Source organism: Carcharodon carcharias, chromosome 6 (assembly GCF_017639515.1).
Source record: "Carcharodon carcharias isolate sCarCar2 chromosome 6, sCarCar2.pri, whole genome shotgun sequence".
Lineage (NCBI taxonomy): Eukaryota > Metazoa > Chordata > Chondrichthyes > Lamniformes > Lamnidae > Carcharodon > Carcharodon carcharias.
In genome coordinates, this window is record NC_054472.1 from 68,247,192 (window position 1) to 68,266,209 (window position 19,018).

General features: G+C 43.0%; 1 protein-coding gene across 2 annotated transcripts in view; it reads left to right on the forward strand.

The window, feature by feature from the left end:
- kcnv1 (potassium voltage-gated channel modifier subfamily V member 1) overlaps nucleotides 1-13,961 on the forward strand; it is an 89,422-nt gene extending 75,461 nt beyond the window's left edge. For both annotated transcript variants that reach the window (XM_041190642.1, XM_041190641.1), the window contains exon 3: nucleotides 12,547-13,961. In XM_041190642.1, the coding sequence (XP_041046576.1) occupies nucleotides 12,547-13,055 (509 nt within the window). In that variant the 3' untranslated portion in view covers nucleotides 13,056-13,961. The remainder of the gene's footprint in view (nucleotides 1-12,546) is intronic.
- Nucleotides 13,962-19,018: the final 5,057 nt, after the last annotated feature.

Genomic DNA, 19,018 nt, shown 5'->3' on the forward strand with positions numbered 1-19,018 from the left:
CTATCCAGACTGATCATTATTTTGAATATCCCCATCAAATCTCTTCTCAATCTTCTCTTCTCCAAGAAGAACAGCCCCAGCTTCTCCAATCTCTCTACGTAACTGAAGTTCCTCATTCCTGGAATCATTCTGGCGAATGCTATGCGGATTCTCATGAATCTTATTAACCTGTAAATTGACAATGATTCTTTTAAATAGCACTGAAGGGGGTTGCTGGTGGTCCTTCCTACATGTGCTCAGCTTTGCATGTTTAAGAGAAGGCATTGACCAGAGCATTGAGCTCCAATCTGGAATTGCTGGACTCAAATCAGAATTATACCAATGATTGACGTCATGATCAATTTACCAAGCATGCATCCTGTAGCTGCTCCCTGTGCATGCACTCATACTTTTATCAATGGTGGCAGGGGTGATAACCAGAGGTGCATGTGTGCGCCATGGCTGCCAATTTTCATCTGATTTTGCCAGGGCCACCCAACTTCTGACCTCATTACAGCCTTGATAAAAAACATGGACAAAAGAACTCTGAAATCAAGAGGTGAAGTGAGAGTGATTGCCCTTGACACCAAGACATTCGGCCGAATGTGGCATCAAGGAGCAAAATTGAAGTCAATAGAAATCAGGGGGAAATTCTTCACTGGTTGGAATCATACCTAAGCAGATAGGAAGATGGTTGTGGTTTTTGGAGGCCAATTATCTCAGTCCCAGGACATTGGTGCAGGAGATCCTCAGGGTTGTGTCCTCGGCCTGAACATCTTCAGCTGCTTCATCAATAACCTTCCTTCCATCATTAGGTCAGTAGTGTATCACTGATGATTGCACAATGTTCTGCACCATTCACAACTCCTCAGCCCATGCCAATATGCAACAAAGCCTGGACAACATTCAGGCCTGGGCGGGTAAAAGGCAACTGTCATTTGTGCCACAAAAGCGCCAGGCAATGACCATCTCCAACATGAGAGAATCTTACCATCTCCCTTGACATTCAATGTCATTACCATCGCTGAATCCTCCGCTATCAACACACTGGGGGTTATCATTGACCAGAAACTGAACTGGATAGAACACATGAATATTGTGACTATAAGAGCAGGTCAGAGGCTGGGAATTCTGAGGTGAGTAACTCACCTCCTGACTCGCCAAAGCCTGTCTGCCATCCACAAGGCATTAGTCAGGAGTGTGATGGAATGCCCTCCACTTGCCTGGATGAGTGCGGCTCCAAAAACACTCAAGAAATGTGACACCATCCAGGACAAAGCAGCCCGCTTGATTAGCACCCGTCCGCCAAATAAACATTCACCCCCTCCACCACCAATGCACAGTGGCAGCAGTGTGTACAATATACAAGGTGCATAGCAGCAAATCACCAAAGGGTCCTTTGACAGCACCTTCCAAACCTGTGGCCTCCACCACCTCAAAAGGAAAAGGACGGCAGATACATGGAAGCACCACCACCTGAAAGCCCCCCTCCAAATCACACACCATCCTGACTTGGAAATATATCACTGTTCCTTCACTGTCGCAGAATCAATATTCTGGAACAATCAGTGGCACTGCGTATACCTGCACCACATGGGCTGCAGCAGCTCAAGAAAGCGGCTCACCACCTTAGGAATGGGCAACAAATACTGGCCTAGCCAGTGACACCCACATCCTATAAAAGAATTTTTAAAAAATTCGTGGCATTCATAGTTCCGATAAAACGAATGTTAAGGAGTCAAATTTTGCAAGCAACAGATCTAGTAGAGGCTGTCTTAGTATGATTTGCCTCGCAGTTTTGCCAAGTTTTAATTACGTGTTATTTCTTATGCTGCACAGGTACATTGAATTTTAAGCAATGAAACCTCGGGGAGAATTTTGTCCCCAGCGGGTGGGCCAGTCAGGAATGGCCGCCGAGCCGATTGCCACCCGCAAGCGGTTGCACACCACCATTTTACTGCTGCGCGCCACGAAAGAACGCAGAAATCTCCCTGAGGCACGGAGCTGCCTCAGGGAGATTAATTTCATAATAAATTGGAAAAAAATAAATAATAAAATTATTCAGACATGTCCCCTCATGTGACAGTGTCGCAGAGCTGGGTCATGTTGATGAATTTTCATGAAAATCTTTATTGAACTCATAAAACCTTCCTGAAACCTCATCCCGCCCGTGGATGTGGTTTCATGAAAAATGCGAAGGCCGCCTGGGCTCTTCACCTGCCTGCCAGCCTTAAGGTTGGACGGACAGCCCTGACAATTACTTCAATTAGTTTATTAATGGCCATAACAGGCCTTTGACAGTTTGGCGGGTGTGCAGTGGAGCCGGCTGACTAAAGATCGGAATAACACACAGTGACGTCAGGCACCATTTTGTGTGTCGGCGTGCAGGCCCCGCCCCTGCACACCAAACAGAAGACCCTGCCCCTAATGAAGTTGGTTCCACAGCATCAGTCAGCTACCTGATCAGAGAAGAGGATACATAATCAAATCAGAATGGTGAATGTACACTTAGACTAAACATACTTTTATCATCCTAGAATGCTATTAACAGTTGACACAAGATCATGTGAGGTGAGTACGGCCATTTGACATTTAAGCGTTCTAACCTCTGCACAATCAATGGCAGAAAAATCTTATTTTCATGCATTTTTTGATTGTTAGCAAAATTCACAATGGCCTCCTCCTGTGGTCTGATAACATTTTTTTTATTCGTTCATGGGATGTGGGCATTGCTGGCTAGACCAGCATTTATTGCCCGTCCATAATTGCCCTTGAGAAGGTGAGGTGTGCTGCCTTCTTGAACCGCTGCAGTCCATGCATTGTAGGAACACCAATGTGCTGTTAGGACTGGACTTAATTGGATTTAACTAGTTCATCTTTCCAATGTCCTTGAAAATAATACAAAATAACATGATGCAACTGCTCCAGTTGAGAGAACCAACTCTGCATGTTTCCATTAGCGATACTCCAAGCCCATCTCCGCCTTAAAAAGCCTTCAACAGACATACAAGATCATCAAAATAATTAACAGTACAAATGAAAGATGGAGTGGGGGTTTTCACCATAGGGATCAGAAAATAAACAAATATGAAAACAACCTCACCTACACAGGTTTATATTGCACGCAGAATATGAATCAACAAAACAGAGGGTAGGTGTTCTGCAGAGCCCAGAAAAACTGGTGTACAAGTACAATGCACACTGATTTCAAGTGAGGCCAATCTCTGAGGACTTCCTGGAGTTGATTTGGTTCTAATTAATAGTTCGTGTCACCTCCAGCCTATTATTAAAAGGCAGAGGATCAGTATTAGCTGAATTGTTTCTTCAGAGGGCCAGCACAGACACGACAGGCCAAAAGGCCTTCTTCTGTGTTGTAACCATTTTATCATTCTATGATTCACCAAAGGGTGAGAACATAGGAGTACAGGGTGGAATTTTACTGCAGGATTTGGGAGCCCTGATATCAAGATCAAATTGGGGTCTCGGGCCCACACTTGCTGGCAGCAGGACTGGCTTGGTAATTTTATCAGAGGGGCTTCCTAATCGTTTAGCTGCTGTCCAGTTAAGGATGACAAGTGGGCTTCCGATGCTGCCAGCCCAATCAGAAGACCAGCAGCTCTGAAGCCTTGGTCGTCCCACCAGGGCAGACGGACACTGCTGAAGCAGTTAGGATTCCTTGGATAGGTAAGAATTATTTAAAATTCAGGATAGCCAAGGGAAGGCTCCACTGATTGATTGCAGGTCAAACCCCTCTGGAGGATGATTGGGGCCATGGGGCTGCCTTTCCTGTCTGCAGCCCCTCTTTGGACCATAGGGTTTCTGGCTCTGATGCCCTCTCCCTGGGCTGCCACAGAGACATTGCATCCCCCATGTGGCAGGGGCCACTTCCCCCCGCACCCCCTCCCTTTCACTTAATGGCCTCTAATATACCTTAATTTTGCAAATTGGCTGCTTTCCTCCGAATCGCACCCCAACCTGCTTCCTGCCCGTCGCTGGAAAACTTCCCTATTGCCAGGGTTGCATCAGGAAACTGTCCCAATGTGGCTCCGAGCTATTTTACCGTCCCTCCACCTCCATTTCTGCCACCCAAGGACGATAGAATTCAGCACATAGGAACATGAGTAGGTCATTTAACCCCTCAAGCCTGTTCTGATATTCAGTGAAATCAAGGGTGATCTATGACCTAAACCCATATACCTGTATCTCTTAATATCTTTGGTTAATCTAGTAATCCCAGAATTTAAATTAAGAATTGACCCAGCATCAATTACCATTTGTAGAAGAGAGGTTCCAAACATCTACCACTGTTTGCAGGTGAAGAGTTTCCTAACTTCACTCCTGAAATATCTGGCTCTAGTCTTTAGGCTATGTCCCCATGTCCTAGATTCCACAATCAGTAGAAACAGCTTCTCTCCATCTACCCTAACAGTTCCTCTTAATATCTGGAAAACTTTGATCAAACCACCCTTAATCTTCTAAATTCCAGGGAATATAACCCTGGTTTGTTTAATCTCAGCTTTTAATTTAACGCTTATATTCCAGGCATCATTCTGGTAAATCTACACTGCGCATCCTCCAAGGACAATATGTCTTTCCTAAGTTGTTATGCCCAGAACTGCTCACAGTACTCCAGTTGTGGTCTAACCAGAGCTTTGCATAGAGATAGCATCACTTCAAACTTTTTTCATTCTTGCTCTGTGGATAGAACTTTTAATTAGCTTTTTTATTTATTTCTTTTACCTTTCCAGGACATTTTTATGATCTATGTACATGGACCCAAGTCTGTTTGGACCTACATTGTTTCTATTTTTCACCATTTAGAAAGCGAGTTGTCCAATTCTTTTTAGGTCTAAATTGGATGCGCTTACACGTGCCTATACCCTGTACTGCAATCCATTTGCTACAGTTTTGCCTATTCACTTAATCTATTAATAACTCTTTTAATTTTACATTTCTATCTACACCCATCTTTCTGTCATTGGCAAATTTGGATATGTAGCTTTCTATCGCATTATCTAAATCATTAGTAAGCATTACAAATAGTTGAGACCACAGCACAGATCCCTGAAGTATGCCCACTAGTCACATCTGCCAATTAGCGTACTTCCATACAAGGCCTGGGAGCGAGGAATGCACACGATGTAAAACATCCCCGTGTCTTCAGGGGGCCTGGGCTCAACTCACAGCTTTTGCCTTTGCCTTACCAGCAGCACCAATCCTCTCCATCTCAAGTGCCTACTCCAGGCCTCACTGTGCTTGCACACAAGCAAATGGTGGGCGCTCCACTCCAGACAAAGTTCCAGAGCTCGAGATTTGATTGTCCTGGAGTGAGAGCCTGAGCTCATGTGGCCATTTATTTTGACGTGGTGCATCCTGGGGTGATGTGTTCTGCTCTTGGCTGCACTGCTGCTCTCCTACGCCTGCACCAGCCTACTAATGGATTGCAGGAGTCGCCCTCATATCAAGTTGGCAGAACGGGGAAACGCGGAGCCCATCCCCCACTTCCTCCTCCTTCTCTCTTTCCAACATCCTACCTACTGGGCCTGGGCCAGGAGAGGAAAAAAACCCAGGCTGAAAGTCATCCTGCCTCCAACCCCCTACTTTCATGTGAATTCTACCGAGGCCAGCTCAAATTGTGCATCGCGAGAAGGAACGCAAGGTCCGTGTTAGTTAAATCCAACCTCTTGGCTCAGCCCTGGCCCCCTCCCCCTTCCTTGGTGACCAGAACCTGGGGCCTATGGTCTTTCTCCCTCTTGCTCTGCTTCTTAAGCAAAAAGGCAAGAAAGGTTATATTGGTTAGCTCTACTGCTTGGCACTTATTAATAGATATTTTTATGAATTGCTAATGTTTATAAATGATCAACTCATTGCTGTGACATTGATTTTGTTTTGCTCAGTAGGTTGTTTCTGTTTTCTTCATACCTTAACTTTTTTTTAAAATTCATGTTTAATTTTGTGCCAAAGCAGATTACCAGCAGCTGCTGCTGGGTTTCTTACTGAAGGGAAATGAGAGGCTCACAAGAAATCACATTGTTTTTTGGAGGGCTGCCAAAAGGGCTTATTTTTGTTCAAATAGAAACGGGAAATGTTGGAAATGCTCAGCACATCTGGCAGCATCTGTGCAGAGAGAAACAGAGGTCAGTTTCATCAAGACTAGGGCAAATCGTGTACCTGAAGCATTGACTGTTTCTCTCTCCACAGGTGCTGCCTGAGCATTCCCAGAATTTTCTGATTATATTTCAGATTTCCAGCATCCGCAATACTTTGCTTTCCTATTATATACCTCATGCTGGGCATTTGTGAATGTGGTTAGTTTCAATTTAAAATGAGAAAATATTTATCACTCAATGCAAAGTGTAATTTTTCTGTTAACAAAGCCCATTTATGTGGATAGAAATAGCACATTATTGCAGGTGAATTGGTTGGTGTTATTTACTGGAAGGTTTTGCCATTTTTAAACTTGGAAGTGAATCAGGAGCCATGCGCCAATCAAATATGTCACTATTAATTCAAAATTTTCTCATTTGTACATAGAGAGTCATTCATAGGATTGTTGTTTGTGGTGCTTGCGAGGGTCAAGTCTTTTGGATGTTGCTGTCTGGATATTGCATAGGGGCAGCTTCAAAGAAGAGGAGCTAGTAGCTCATTCATAACATGAATGATTAAGTTGTGTATAATTGTCTGACAAGCCGTGGCTATAAAGTGTATCTTGCTGAAACCTGAGATTTCAATAGTTTTATAAATAGAGGCATAGAGTATAAAAGACAAGAAGTTTTGCTGAACCTATGTAAAGCAGTTCAACTCCACTGTGACAATTGTTTCCAATCCTGGGCGGCCAAAGGATGTGAAGGCTTTGTAGAGAAACTGTTTCCAAAAGCGTAAGGATTGATAATCAGATGGCCCAAATTTCATTTAGCTTGATTGGCAGAAGAACCAGAGGCGGCATGAGAAAAAGATTTTACACAAAGAGTGGTTAGGATTTGGAATGCACTCCCTCCTTGATATTGTGGCAGATACAGATTCAAATTAGTGTTTAAAAGGAAATTGGGTAAATACTTAGAGAAAATATATTATCGGGAAAGAGCAGGTGACGGGGGTACTTGGTAGGACTGACTGGATTTCTCTTCAAAAGGACTTGCACAGCCTTGATGGACTGATAGCCTCCTTCTGTGTTGCACTATTCTATTCTATTGGACCTAAATCGCATCGCAAGGGTGCTTGACAGAAACTGTCAATGGTTAGGAGCGGTGGGGGGGTGGGGTGGTGGAGGGGGGAGCAGTGGAGTAGTGCGCAGGGAGCAGTTAGGGGCCCAGAAACAAGAGAAGCACCAGGGCCCATGATTCTCTTCCTTGCCCAGGTGAGGGGGCACGGTGCACTGGATCCAGTCTCATTGCTGTATCGTACAGTTGCTCACCTCCTCTGCAACTTTTGTGCAGGCTTCCTTGGTTAGCCAGAGGGTCTCTTCTTCCCTCAGCCAGGAACAATACTGCTGTTCCCAACTGTCTGGAGGAGGCCATGCAGTGAGGCACCACTGAACCAAGGGGCTATTCTCTTTCTAGTTTGTCACTCGGGCTTCTCAGAGGTGAAGGATGGATTTTGACCTCTGGAGCATTTAATTCCTCACTGAGTACCCCCTTCAGTTTATACCTGTAGGTTGCTACTGGGAGCTGCACCTCTCATTCTCTTGCTTTCAGTCAATTACTGTTGGAACCTTGGAAGTCTGAAGGAAGGGCTGGCTGTCATTTAAAAATGACGCCAGTTCCTGCACTTCTATCACCTGATGCTGGCATTCCCGTGCTGACTCCAACTCCCTTCACACAATTGGTTGGGCCCTGTGGGTCACTTCCCCTTATTGGCTAGCTGCCGCATTTTTGCGGTCAGTTACCCCCACCAATTCACTCGGGAATCCCACCAATTTCCAGGTCCACCAGTAGGACCACGCTTCCAGAATTAAAATCCTCCCATTGTTGCAGAAAACAAACCTCAACACTGTCAAGAAATTTGCTACCTTTCTAACATGAGCTCAGCTGTTTCTCCCAATCCATATAGAAATTAAAATCTCCCAATAAAACTACCCTGTCTTTACTACATTACTGTCTAATCTCTATATTAATACATCCTTCCACATCACACCTGCTATAGGGGACCGATACACAGCTTCAACAACAGTTTTAAATCATTTTCTATTTATTAATTAAGAAAATTAGAGCCTTTACTATCATGAGTCATTGCATGAATGTAAAAGTACATGTTGCCACAGCAGCTCAGGCTTTATGTGGAGCCAGTTGGCTCAGTAGGCGGGACAGCTGGTGTGGACCATATTAGTGCCAACAAAACAGGGTTCAATCCCCATTCTGGCTGTGTGGGATTTGGGATCTGCCCCCCTACCCATTGTGGAGGTCATGGCACAATGGCTCAGACTTGCCTTTGGGCAGAGAACTGAAGAAGAAATTTCTTAATTCTACACATAAACTCTCCACTGCCTGATTACTTTACTTTGTTTCAACATTTATCATTGAAATGATTTCATTCTTAATCACTAATGCTGTACCTCCCCTGCAGAGCTTATAACCTGGTATATTCAATTTTCAGTCCTGATTATCTGCCAGCCATGTCTCAGTAATGGTTACCACATGTCCTACCTTTAATGTTGCATTTGCAGCAGGAAATACATTCAATTTGTTCCTTATGCTCGGAGCACTTGTGTAACAAACACTTATCTGGGCCACACATGTTAACTTGTCCTTCTGCTGTAATGTTATTTTACTCACATGTTTCATAATTTTCTCTCCTTTAATTAACTTGTATCATTTTGTTTTCCCTTTATCTGTAGTGCTTAATGTTACAATTTCTGACTATTGCAGCCCTATCTTCCTTTTCAACTGTTTTAAAATTATTATTTACACTGGCTTTTCCATCTAAGCCGTCCCCTTCATTAACTAGTTTAAAGACACTATGACTATCTTTTACGCTAGGACCCTAGCCCCAGCCCTTCCCCACAGATAAATCATTTCATGTCGTAGTACTGGTGCCAGTATCCCATGAAATCCAGAGTTGTTACTTGTGGGATGCGAACTCTTAGGCCAGAATTTTATGTCCCATGGGAGGGTGCGGGCACAACCCACCCAGCAGCAAAATAGTGCGAGATGACATTGGGCAAGGGTTGGAAGCGCGCCCGCCGTCAATTACTTGGGCGATTAAGCCTATTAAGGAGGCAGTCAAAAGTGATTTTTTGTGTCCCGTCCACTTTTACAGTTGTTGGATGGGCCAATCGGCCAGGTAGCCTTTACAGTTTTGCTCAAACCTCGATCCAGGGCAGGATGAGATCTCCATGGGGAAATAAAATAAAAAGAGATTCCTGGGGACTGTTTCTTTATTAGGTATGCTTTCAGGTGCTTGATTTTGCTGCATGGATATTTTTTGCAGCACTTTTGTTGTTTTGTTTATTCTGTGGTGGTCTGTCTACCTTTAGGTAGCTCACTTGAAGTGCTTATCAGCACTCGCGGTGACATCGGCACCCGGCCTCTTCCCGCCCCTGTTAATTGGCCAGCCAGCATGAAATCCCAGTCAGGGGCTGATCGCTGTTCGGGGCCCATTTCCCGTCCGCTCCTGGGCCCACCGATCGCGCACGCTCATGGGCGAAAAATTCAAGCCGCAAAATCAAGTTGGTTGCTAATGGGGGCGAAAAGCATTTCAGGCTTTAATAATACTATAAATGAGTCCAATGTATGTTTACAAAGACTGTTGGAGGCACAAAACATGTAAAATAAATATGGAGGCAGGAAGCAAAGTGTGCGGAAAAGTAAGATGACTGTACAGCACATGAACATCCTGTTTGATGGCTGGGAAAGTGGAGATGTTGTAGAATGAGGTGAGTGCAAGGAAGATTGTCTCTTTTTGTGCTCCAGAACATCTTTTCCAAAGGACAATCCTATACCTGGCAGGAGGTCGCAGTAAAAAGGTACAATAGGTGACCTTGACTTTGACTGACACTGGAGCCATCGCACAGGTTGACAGTAAATTTTCTTGAGCAGGCGATATAGATCATCATCTATTTCTGTGTTGACCCAAACACAGGTCATTATCAGATAGGCATGCTAGAGGCTGCAGGCATGGCTGATGGTGTAATAGCAAGTGTGGGAAAACCCAAAGTGCTTGCAAACCCAAATATATAAGAAATAATTTTGTGAGTTTAAAAGTGTTACTCTGTCAGTGAGATAGAGGTTCACAAGGAACCAATTTAAATTCCTCTTCCTGCTCTTTTTTAATATGGTATTGATACATTGGGCTGCATTTTCCCAGCCCTATGGTGGCAGAGTGGGCTGGAAAAATAGGGGGCAGATGTGCTGGGATGGATCCCCATTGCATTCCCGACACTGGAGTCTTATCCCAGGGAGAGGCTGGAAGTAGGATAAGGGGCCAGCTCCACGGAGATGGGTGGTCATTTAAAATGTTTCAGTCCCCAGTTAGGGGCAATTTTGAAAGCTCACTGGCAGTTTCCAGCCAGCAGACTTGCTCCTCCCCTGCATCCCAACCCCACTCATGTGAAGGCCACCAGCTCAGTGGAGGTCTGTCGGAGCAGGAGGCTTCTTACTCCAAAGACAGGGCCCCAGGCAGGAAGGGACGCACCCACGGCCCAAACAATTTACCTGGAAGGGTTTTCCCTCTGCTCCATGAGACGTCATGGCTTCACTCCTAATAATTTTTATTTTAGTTCCCTGCCTCTGATGGCACGTCCATGTTGAGGTGCCCTATCGGCCCCCAACCACCCTCAGCAATGTTGGGGCTCCACCTCTCCTGGTTGTTGCTGCCAAGAGTCCAAATCTGTCATTGGTGCAGGCAGCATTGGGAGCCCACTTGACGTCCTTAATTGGATGGCAAGCTCAGAGGCAGCCAATTAGGAGGCCATCTCCAGGAAGATTGCTGAGGTGGTCTCGCTGCCGGCCACACCCACTGTAAAATCCAGGCCATTATTTTTCTCTGGTTAATGAGACAAGATAAATTTAAGATTACTTTCACAGGAATTATTTAAGATCTTGGCTCAAGTATAATTGTAAACTGCCCCTTTTATATCAATGTAAACTAGATTCTGATATATATTGCTGCATAAGTGGTCCTGCAACTTAACAATCAGATCAGGATTTGAGCTCTGAGCTTACTAAAGCTTGAAGATTTGAGATTATCTCTGGTAAAGTAACACATCAATTGGACTTCATACCAGACACAGCATAATCCGACTGCAAATCCAAGATTAAAGTGAGCTTAGCTGTTTACTTTATAGTTTTATTTTAGTACCTTTAAATGCCTACGCGAGCTTTCCTGCACTTCGAACATGAAAATTTAATTGGCCACAGGTTGTGCTGCGTGTTTGCCCACATTAAGCAGTGTTCTGCTGTTGCTCAGCTGAGTGCAATGTGTGGCAAGAGAAAGCCAACAGGATAATTACATATATATGCCAAGTGTACATATTAATACCTGTGGTATGGAAAATCCTTAAGATGTATAAGGGCTGATTTATTCTTTCCACACCTGTGGAAAATAATTGCATTATTTGCAGTTGCTATACAGCAATGACTAATTGATGCCTTCTGATCATTTTGACTGCATTTTCAGCTTACAAAATGAGTTTCTTCTAAAAATCTGAAAAAAACTGTGATAAATAACATCATGTAATGTCTTGCTTTTGTGATATTTTGAGATATATCTGTGGCGATTTAAATATTCTGCCTCACAGGGAGGAAATAAATATCTTGCACCCCAGTGTATTGGACTCATAGGCCCAGAATTTAATTTGACTGCCTCCAAATTTATTCTAGTCTGATAATGGGCAAGGGAGAGATATTTCCCACTCGACAAGCACATGTCCCGATATGAGAAGCAATATTAATAATATCTCCAGAGTCTGTGGCTCCTTCTAACTGAAGATAATGCAGGTGGATGTGATTAACTGAGAGAGAAAATTTGGGGTGGTAGAGAAAAACAATGCAGTAATATTCACAAAAAGCAGCTTGTCATAAAGATGTCAGAGGGAACGCAAATGCCTCCACTATGTAAAATAAAAGGAAAATTCAATATTTTAATATGTTAAGTTGGAAGGCATATACAACTCATTTCTGAAGGCGTATCTCCAATTGAAACTGGCCCATGGCCCACAGAAGTGGAATATTATTTTTGTTTATGGTGTTTTTTGTTTCTGTTTACCAAGTACTGTTAAGAGATCTCTGCTACAACCCATGAAAATCATGTTTCAACACCTTATTGCTTGTCACCTGAAGTTATATCAGTTTGTTTGCTTTGTATATCCAATGTATACTCAAATCACGCAATAACATCAATCCCTAGCCACCGATACATACCTACAACACTTCTACAGCATGCAGCAAGAAACTATCACAGCTCAGCAATTTACTTACATGTCACTTCTCACTCCCAGTCAGGAAACTGTCAATAGCAGTAGTATCCTGCCACATTCTACATCAAATGGATACTCATTGGACCAGAATGTGGAATTAACAGGTATAATTTTGGGTGTTGTTTGACCATTGTTTATTTTTTGTCATTTTACAGGTCTGAAATCTCTAGGAATGACTGTCACTCTGTGTTATGAAGAGGTTGGCTTACTCCTTCTTTTCCTGTCCGTGGGCATTTCTATCTTCTCAACTGTAGAGTACGCTGTGGAGCACAGTGTCCCAGAGTCAACATTTTCTAGTGTCCCCTCTGCCTGGTGGTGGGCAACAACATCCATGACCACTGTGGGTTATGGGGATATCTGGCCTGAAACTACTATTGGGAAGTTAATTGCTTTTTTATGTATTTTGACTGGCATATTGGTCTTATCACTACCCATAGCTATTATAAACGACCGGTTTTCCTCTTGTTACTTTACTCTAAAGATGAAAGATGCTGCCTTTCGAAACCATGATGCTTTGAAGAGGCTCGCCAAGAATCCAGCTTTTGATTCTGTTGTCCATGTTAATTTGCGAGATATTTATGCTCGCAGAATTATGGAAATGTTACGGATTAAAAATAGGGAAAGGGCAAGTACCAGAAGTGGCACTGCAGATGACATGTGGTGACCTGGTGTTAATTAATATAATGTACGGTTTAAAGCTAGCAGTTATTTATAAACCTTACTACAAGCTGCAGTGTCTCAAAACTGCACATAATTGCTCAATACACTTATCTCAACCACAAACATGACATATTTTTGACCCTAATTTCAATTTAAATCTTAATAAAAGCACCAAAAGAGTTTGTAAATTTCAGTGCTACCACTTGTGATGATATCTTTCTGAGGATTCAGTTTCCGCACAGTCACAAGGTCTTAGATTTTATTGACAGGTTTACAAACAGTTTCTGGTATTTGCAAGACTTTTGTAACCCAACATATCCGTAAATAATTACTTGCTGAAGTGGTAGTGTCCTCATAAAGTACCCCATAAGTATTTTCAAATTTAAAATTGCTCAGTTATAGAGAACTGGGCAGTTTTACTGAGGATGAACATCTACAACTGAGATGCACAAACACTGATCTAAATGGATCCAAGATTATGTTTCTGAACTATTTATTATATATCCATTATTTACTGGAATTTTTAACTGAACTATTGTTAGCATTTTACTTTGAAGTCTTCATATCTTTTATTTTTAGGAATGAGTTATTAATAGAAGGCAGTTTTGTACTAGATTTTATAAACCAGGACAGATATCAAATATCTAATATGCTGTCTATCTCTTTTCTGTGACTGCTGGGTGCATGTGACAATCCTAGACCAAATACTGCAAATCAAAAAGAAATGATCTAAAATCAAACTGCGAGATGTAATAAACTCTCTGTGCAGGTTGGAGCTTATGTTAAGAAAACAAGCTCTGAAATTTGTCACATTGAATAATCATATGAAGGAATGTTACCTTGGCTGTGAAATACATCTGTACCTTTCAGAATATGATTTTCCTTGGTCTGAATAAAATAATTAACATGTTGTACCTCCTGTTATCTTATCTGCAATTAAGAATGCAAAAGATCGTTTTCTGCAAATGTAGAAAAGCTTCAGGTCAACTGAAGTTGGAATTCACATAAAAAAAATTTAAGTACATACAGAAAATGCATCTTAATTTTGCAGCTCAAGAAGGACATCATAAAATTACAACCTAGCAGGTTCCCATGTACATATTATATAGACTAGCTAGTCTCTCTTGCAATGCTCCTAGGTGGTTGGCTGTGGAGCATGGTTGTAATCCTTAGTTGTTAACCTGGCCTGTCCTTTCTGTTTTGATTAGTGGCAGTCACCTCAATGGACCAATCAGAATCAACTGAACAAATGCACGCAAAAAAGAGATCCAATTTTGATCAATAAATTAAAACTGGAAAAAATGTTTACTAAATTATGTTGATGGCCAGGTCTTATGCATTCCAGTCCCTCCAGTGCCCACTGGTCACAGAAGTTCTCAACTATACCACAAGCTCCCTCTGCAAGAACATTTGGTTACAGACATAGCTGCTGATGAGAGACAGGCAGTCAGGATGGGCAGTCCCCTTGACTGTATATCACCTGGATGTGGTAAAAGCCACTGAGGAACAGACCCATGAGGACATCTTCAGATTTAACCAACTCCTTCCTCTGCATCAGGTGGCCAAGGATCAGGACCGTGGGACTGAAGTACAGCCTGATCTTAGGCATCAGCTCCTTCAAGTAGAAGAAGAGGGGGGCTGCAACCTGTTGCACTCCACCTATAGATAGTTAATGGACTGTTCCAAGCAGCAAAAGGCTTAGGCAGCCTGAGAGCCTGTAAAGTTGTTTAAAAATGTGTTGCACACAAATGCATCATGCCACACTCTCCAAGCTAAATCCTGGCCAGTCCTTTCAAGGCTTTGGGTCAAACAAACCCTGCGTGAATTTAATTTGCATAGGTCTTGAGGTCAATTAAAGTGTAATTATTGTGACTGTTACGACATTTTTTTAGACTGGACCCGATTTCCGCATCTGCCTCTTATCTAATAACCTCTCTGTCTAAAATCCTAAAACACATGTAATTAGATTTCTTGGCATTTTCATTTGTGGTTTTAGTTTAGTATATCACTGACACTGAAAACATTTATATAAGCCAAAGTTACGTTGTGTGTGTGTTGGTGGGGAGGGGTGAGGGGGCATGGGCAGTAATGGAGTTGGAATGTGGTAACAGGAATGGAATAGGGTTTATAAAAAATATGGTGAGTTACAGTGAAGTTATTGGTTGATTTTTGGAAAGCTTGCGACAGTTAAGATGTTTTGGCAATTATTTTAACTTTGGGCGGTTGTGTAAAATGGATATTGTGAGATCAGCCATCTTTTACACATTTCTCGCTATTTTAAAATCCAGGCAAATGTATAAATGCAGCTGATCTCATGTTGCTCATTTTAGACCATCATCCAAAGTCAAAATTACATCTGTTCTGTAACAAAAACACAGCGGGAGTTTTATGCAGAAGCCAGATTCCGGTGGGTGGGGGGAGCACCAAAGATGCCTGCCATTGTGAAGTCAGGGTAATTTTAACTCCAGGGTCTCATTTAACTATAACAAAAACAGAATTACCTGGAAAAACCCAGCAGGTCTGGCAGCATCGGTGGAGAAGAAAAAAGTTTATAGGCCTCATGACCTTTCAACAGAACAGTTCTGTTGAAGGGTCATGAGGACTCAAAACGTCAACTTTTTTCTTCTCCACCGATGCTGCCAGACCTGCTGAGTTTTTCCAGGTAATTCTGTTTTTGTTTTGGATTTCCAGCATCCACAGTTTTTTGTTTTTATCACATTTAACTATGTTTAGTGGGCATCCCATCTGGTAACATCAGGAAATGGGCATCCCAACCCATTTATTCTGCACAATTCTGAGCGGACTACCCAAGGCCTATTGAAAGTAGGAATGAGCCTCTTAAAGGTTGTGGCTCCTACCTTGAACTCTTATCACGTTTTGAGTATTGCTTAAAAAGAGACATGTCTAAACTTTTTGTCTTCAGAAACCTTAGACATGTCTTTTTTAAGAATAGTCAAGCCCTGCGTTGTTGAACAGAATTCTGCCACCAGGAATGAGAATTAGGCTGCTCCAGATCTTCTGGTGCCTCCCTAGAGGTCCCATTGGAGGAGGACAGGATGAGGGGGGGAATCTTTTTCCAACTATTGTGAAGCTATGTAGGACCAAACACCAGCAGACCTGGCTGTAGGTGGCTAACAGGGTCCTTGCCAGTAGCATTACCTCAAGGACCCAGATTCAATGTAGAAAAAGGTTGAATGATCTTATAAAAGTCAGTGCCATATTAACACTTGGCCTTTTTCTCTAGGTCCTTCTTAGCACCCAGCCTTGTAGAAGATATGTCAGAGGAAGACAATTTTCCTGATAATACACTAAGACATGGTCTAGCCACCCAAAAACCAGCACACAATGACACTCTGAGTGGGTTAGTTAAAGGTGTCTGCACATAATGAAGCACCAAGTACAATTGAACACAAACAGGTAGTGGTTTCAAGCACAGTCATAGTTCCCTGGTGAATAAGGTCCTCTTTGGTTCTGCAAAATAGGATGGAGATGCAGCCAACAGATGTCCAGCATTGAAAGAATACTACTTGAGACAAACAAGCTATTGTATGAGGAATTGAAACATCAACCAAGGAGTTGCCACATCATTGATGAAAGTATGGAGAAGTCCACTTCCAGTTTAGGTGCTGTTATCTCGCATGGTATCAACACTTTGCATTCTGATATAAAACATGTATCCAACATTAGGGACATTGCAATTGGCATCTCACAACAAGATTCAGAGTCATCAGTCTTTGCAGCTTTGATGGAAACTCATGGAAGTAACAGTGGCACTATGGGAAGGACAGGTGTTGCGTGTCTCAGGAGCTCACCACAGCCCTTCAACCAAAACACACCATAGTGCCAGGAAATCAGCACATCAATACTCTTGCCATCACCTCAACCAACACCCACCATGGTGCCAGGACATTAGCTGGAGAAATCTGTCCCAGCAGCAGCGGAGGTGTGACAGCCTGAAGTTGGGTACTTGCTGGTTCCAACAAGCAGAAGTTGTCAACCATGAGCATCTCAAAAGTGCTAACATGAACAACTCGAACCTGTCAGCAGTTTTGCTGTTGTCAGTATGGGAGCACTTTGCCCGTACAGTGGAGTTAATAAACCTACTTCTGATTGTTTAAGGCCACCTCTGTGAAAGGAAAGATGATAACAAGGAACATACCTTCAATTAGATAGAAGGCATTTATTGGCCCACTAATGTTACCCAGAGGAAGTCTGGAACTCACTGCCTGAAGGGGTGGTTGAGTCAGTAACTCTTGTAACATTTAAGAAGTATTTAGATATTCACTTGCCTTGCCATAGCCCCCAAGGTTACGGGCCAAGCACTGGAAAATGGGACTAGTGTAATCAGGTCTTTGTTGACTGGTGCAGATACAATAGGCTGAATGGTCTCTTTCTGTGCTGTAAACGTCTATGAGAATGATAAATTATAATGGGCTATTTTTATCTAATTTACCTATAGCTCTGGCCCCTTTGCATTCACTGCTAAGGAATAACCAATGTGGCCTTGGGAGGCACCCCAAAAAGAAGCTTTCATGAAAGTGAAACAGCTGTTACACTCATCCAATCTGTTAGTGCATTCTGACCAGACGAAGAGCTTGGTGCTAACATGTGATGCGTCTCCCTATGGGGTGGGAGTGGTACTCTCTCATAGAATGGATGATGTTACAGAGCACCCAATAGGCTATGTATACAGGATGCTTACCACAGCTGAAAAAATATATTCTCAGATTGTAGAGAAAGATCTGTCGATCATTTTTGGTGTAAAAATATTTCACCAATACATGGATGGCCAGCATTTCATGATTGTATCAAACCACAAACCACTATTGGGTTTGTTTAGTGAGGAAAAGGCTGTACCACCATTAGCCTCAGCAACAATACAACGATGAGCTCTAATTTTGGCAGCTTATGAACATACGTTTGTGTATAAGTGTGGCACTCATAATCCCAAATGTCGATGCTCTGACTCTCCTGCCCTTACAAGAGAATGACGAACACATCTCAGTTCCACAGGAACTAATTTTAATGTTAAATTTTCTAGATTTCTCGCCAGTATGTGCCAGACAGATCAGGGACTGGGTGAGTCGGGACCCAGTCCTGTCTCGAATGTGAGACCAAGTGTTACATGGTTGGTCCCAGGAGCCAATCTCTGATGAAATGAAACCGTTCTTTAACAGAGGACATGTGGTGAGCAGTCAAGATGGCATTGTGTGGTGCACGGGTAATAGTTCCTCCAAAGGGAAGGGAGTCACTTTTAGTTGAACTACACAGTTCCCACCCAGGGATCTCTCGAATGAAGACCATAGTGCGCAGCTACCGATGGTGGCCAGGGATGGATGACAGTATTGAAAATGTGGTAAAGTAGTGTGTGCAATGTCAGCAGCTGTAAATATTGCCAGTGGCAGCTCCATTGCACCCATGCGTTGGCTTGGTAGACCCTGGGTGCGGTTACAATTGACTACGTCAGACTCTTCCTTGGAACCATGTTGCTACTGATTATAGGTGCCCATTCCAAGTGGTTAGATGTTTATGAGGTGAAGTCACCAATGTTGGGCACTACAATAGAGAAACTATGCCATAGCTTCGCCATCCACAAATACCAGAAGTAGTTGTATCCGATAACAGCATTGCATTCACGGGTGCTGAGTTCCAATAATTTATCAGCCTCAACGATATCATCCATGTGAAGAGTGCACTGTACCATCCATCAGCAAATGGACTGGTGGAAAGGGCAGTTCAAACTTTTAAAATGGGCATGAAGAAGTTAGCAGGTGATTGGTTGGAGACCAAGCTTGCATGCTTTCTTTTTCACTACAGAATGACCCCCCAAATGGCGACAGGAGCAACACCTGCAGAATTGTTGATGAGACGCCGTCTTAGGTCAAGACTGAGCCTAATATTTCCAAATTTGGAGGGGAAGGCGGAAAAGAGTCAAGGAAACCAAAAAGCTGCATATGACTTACATAG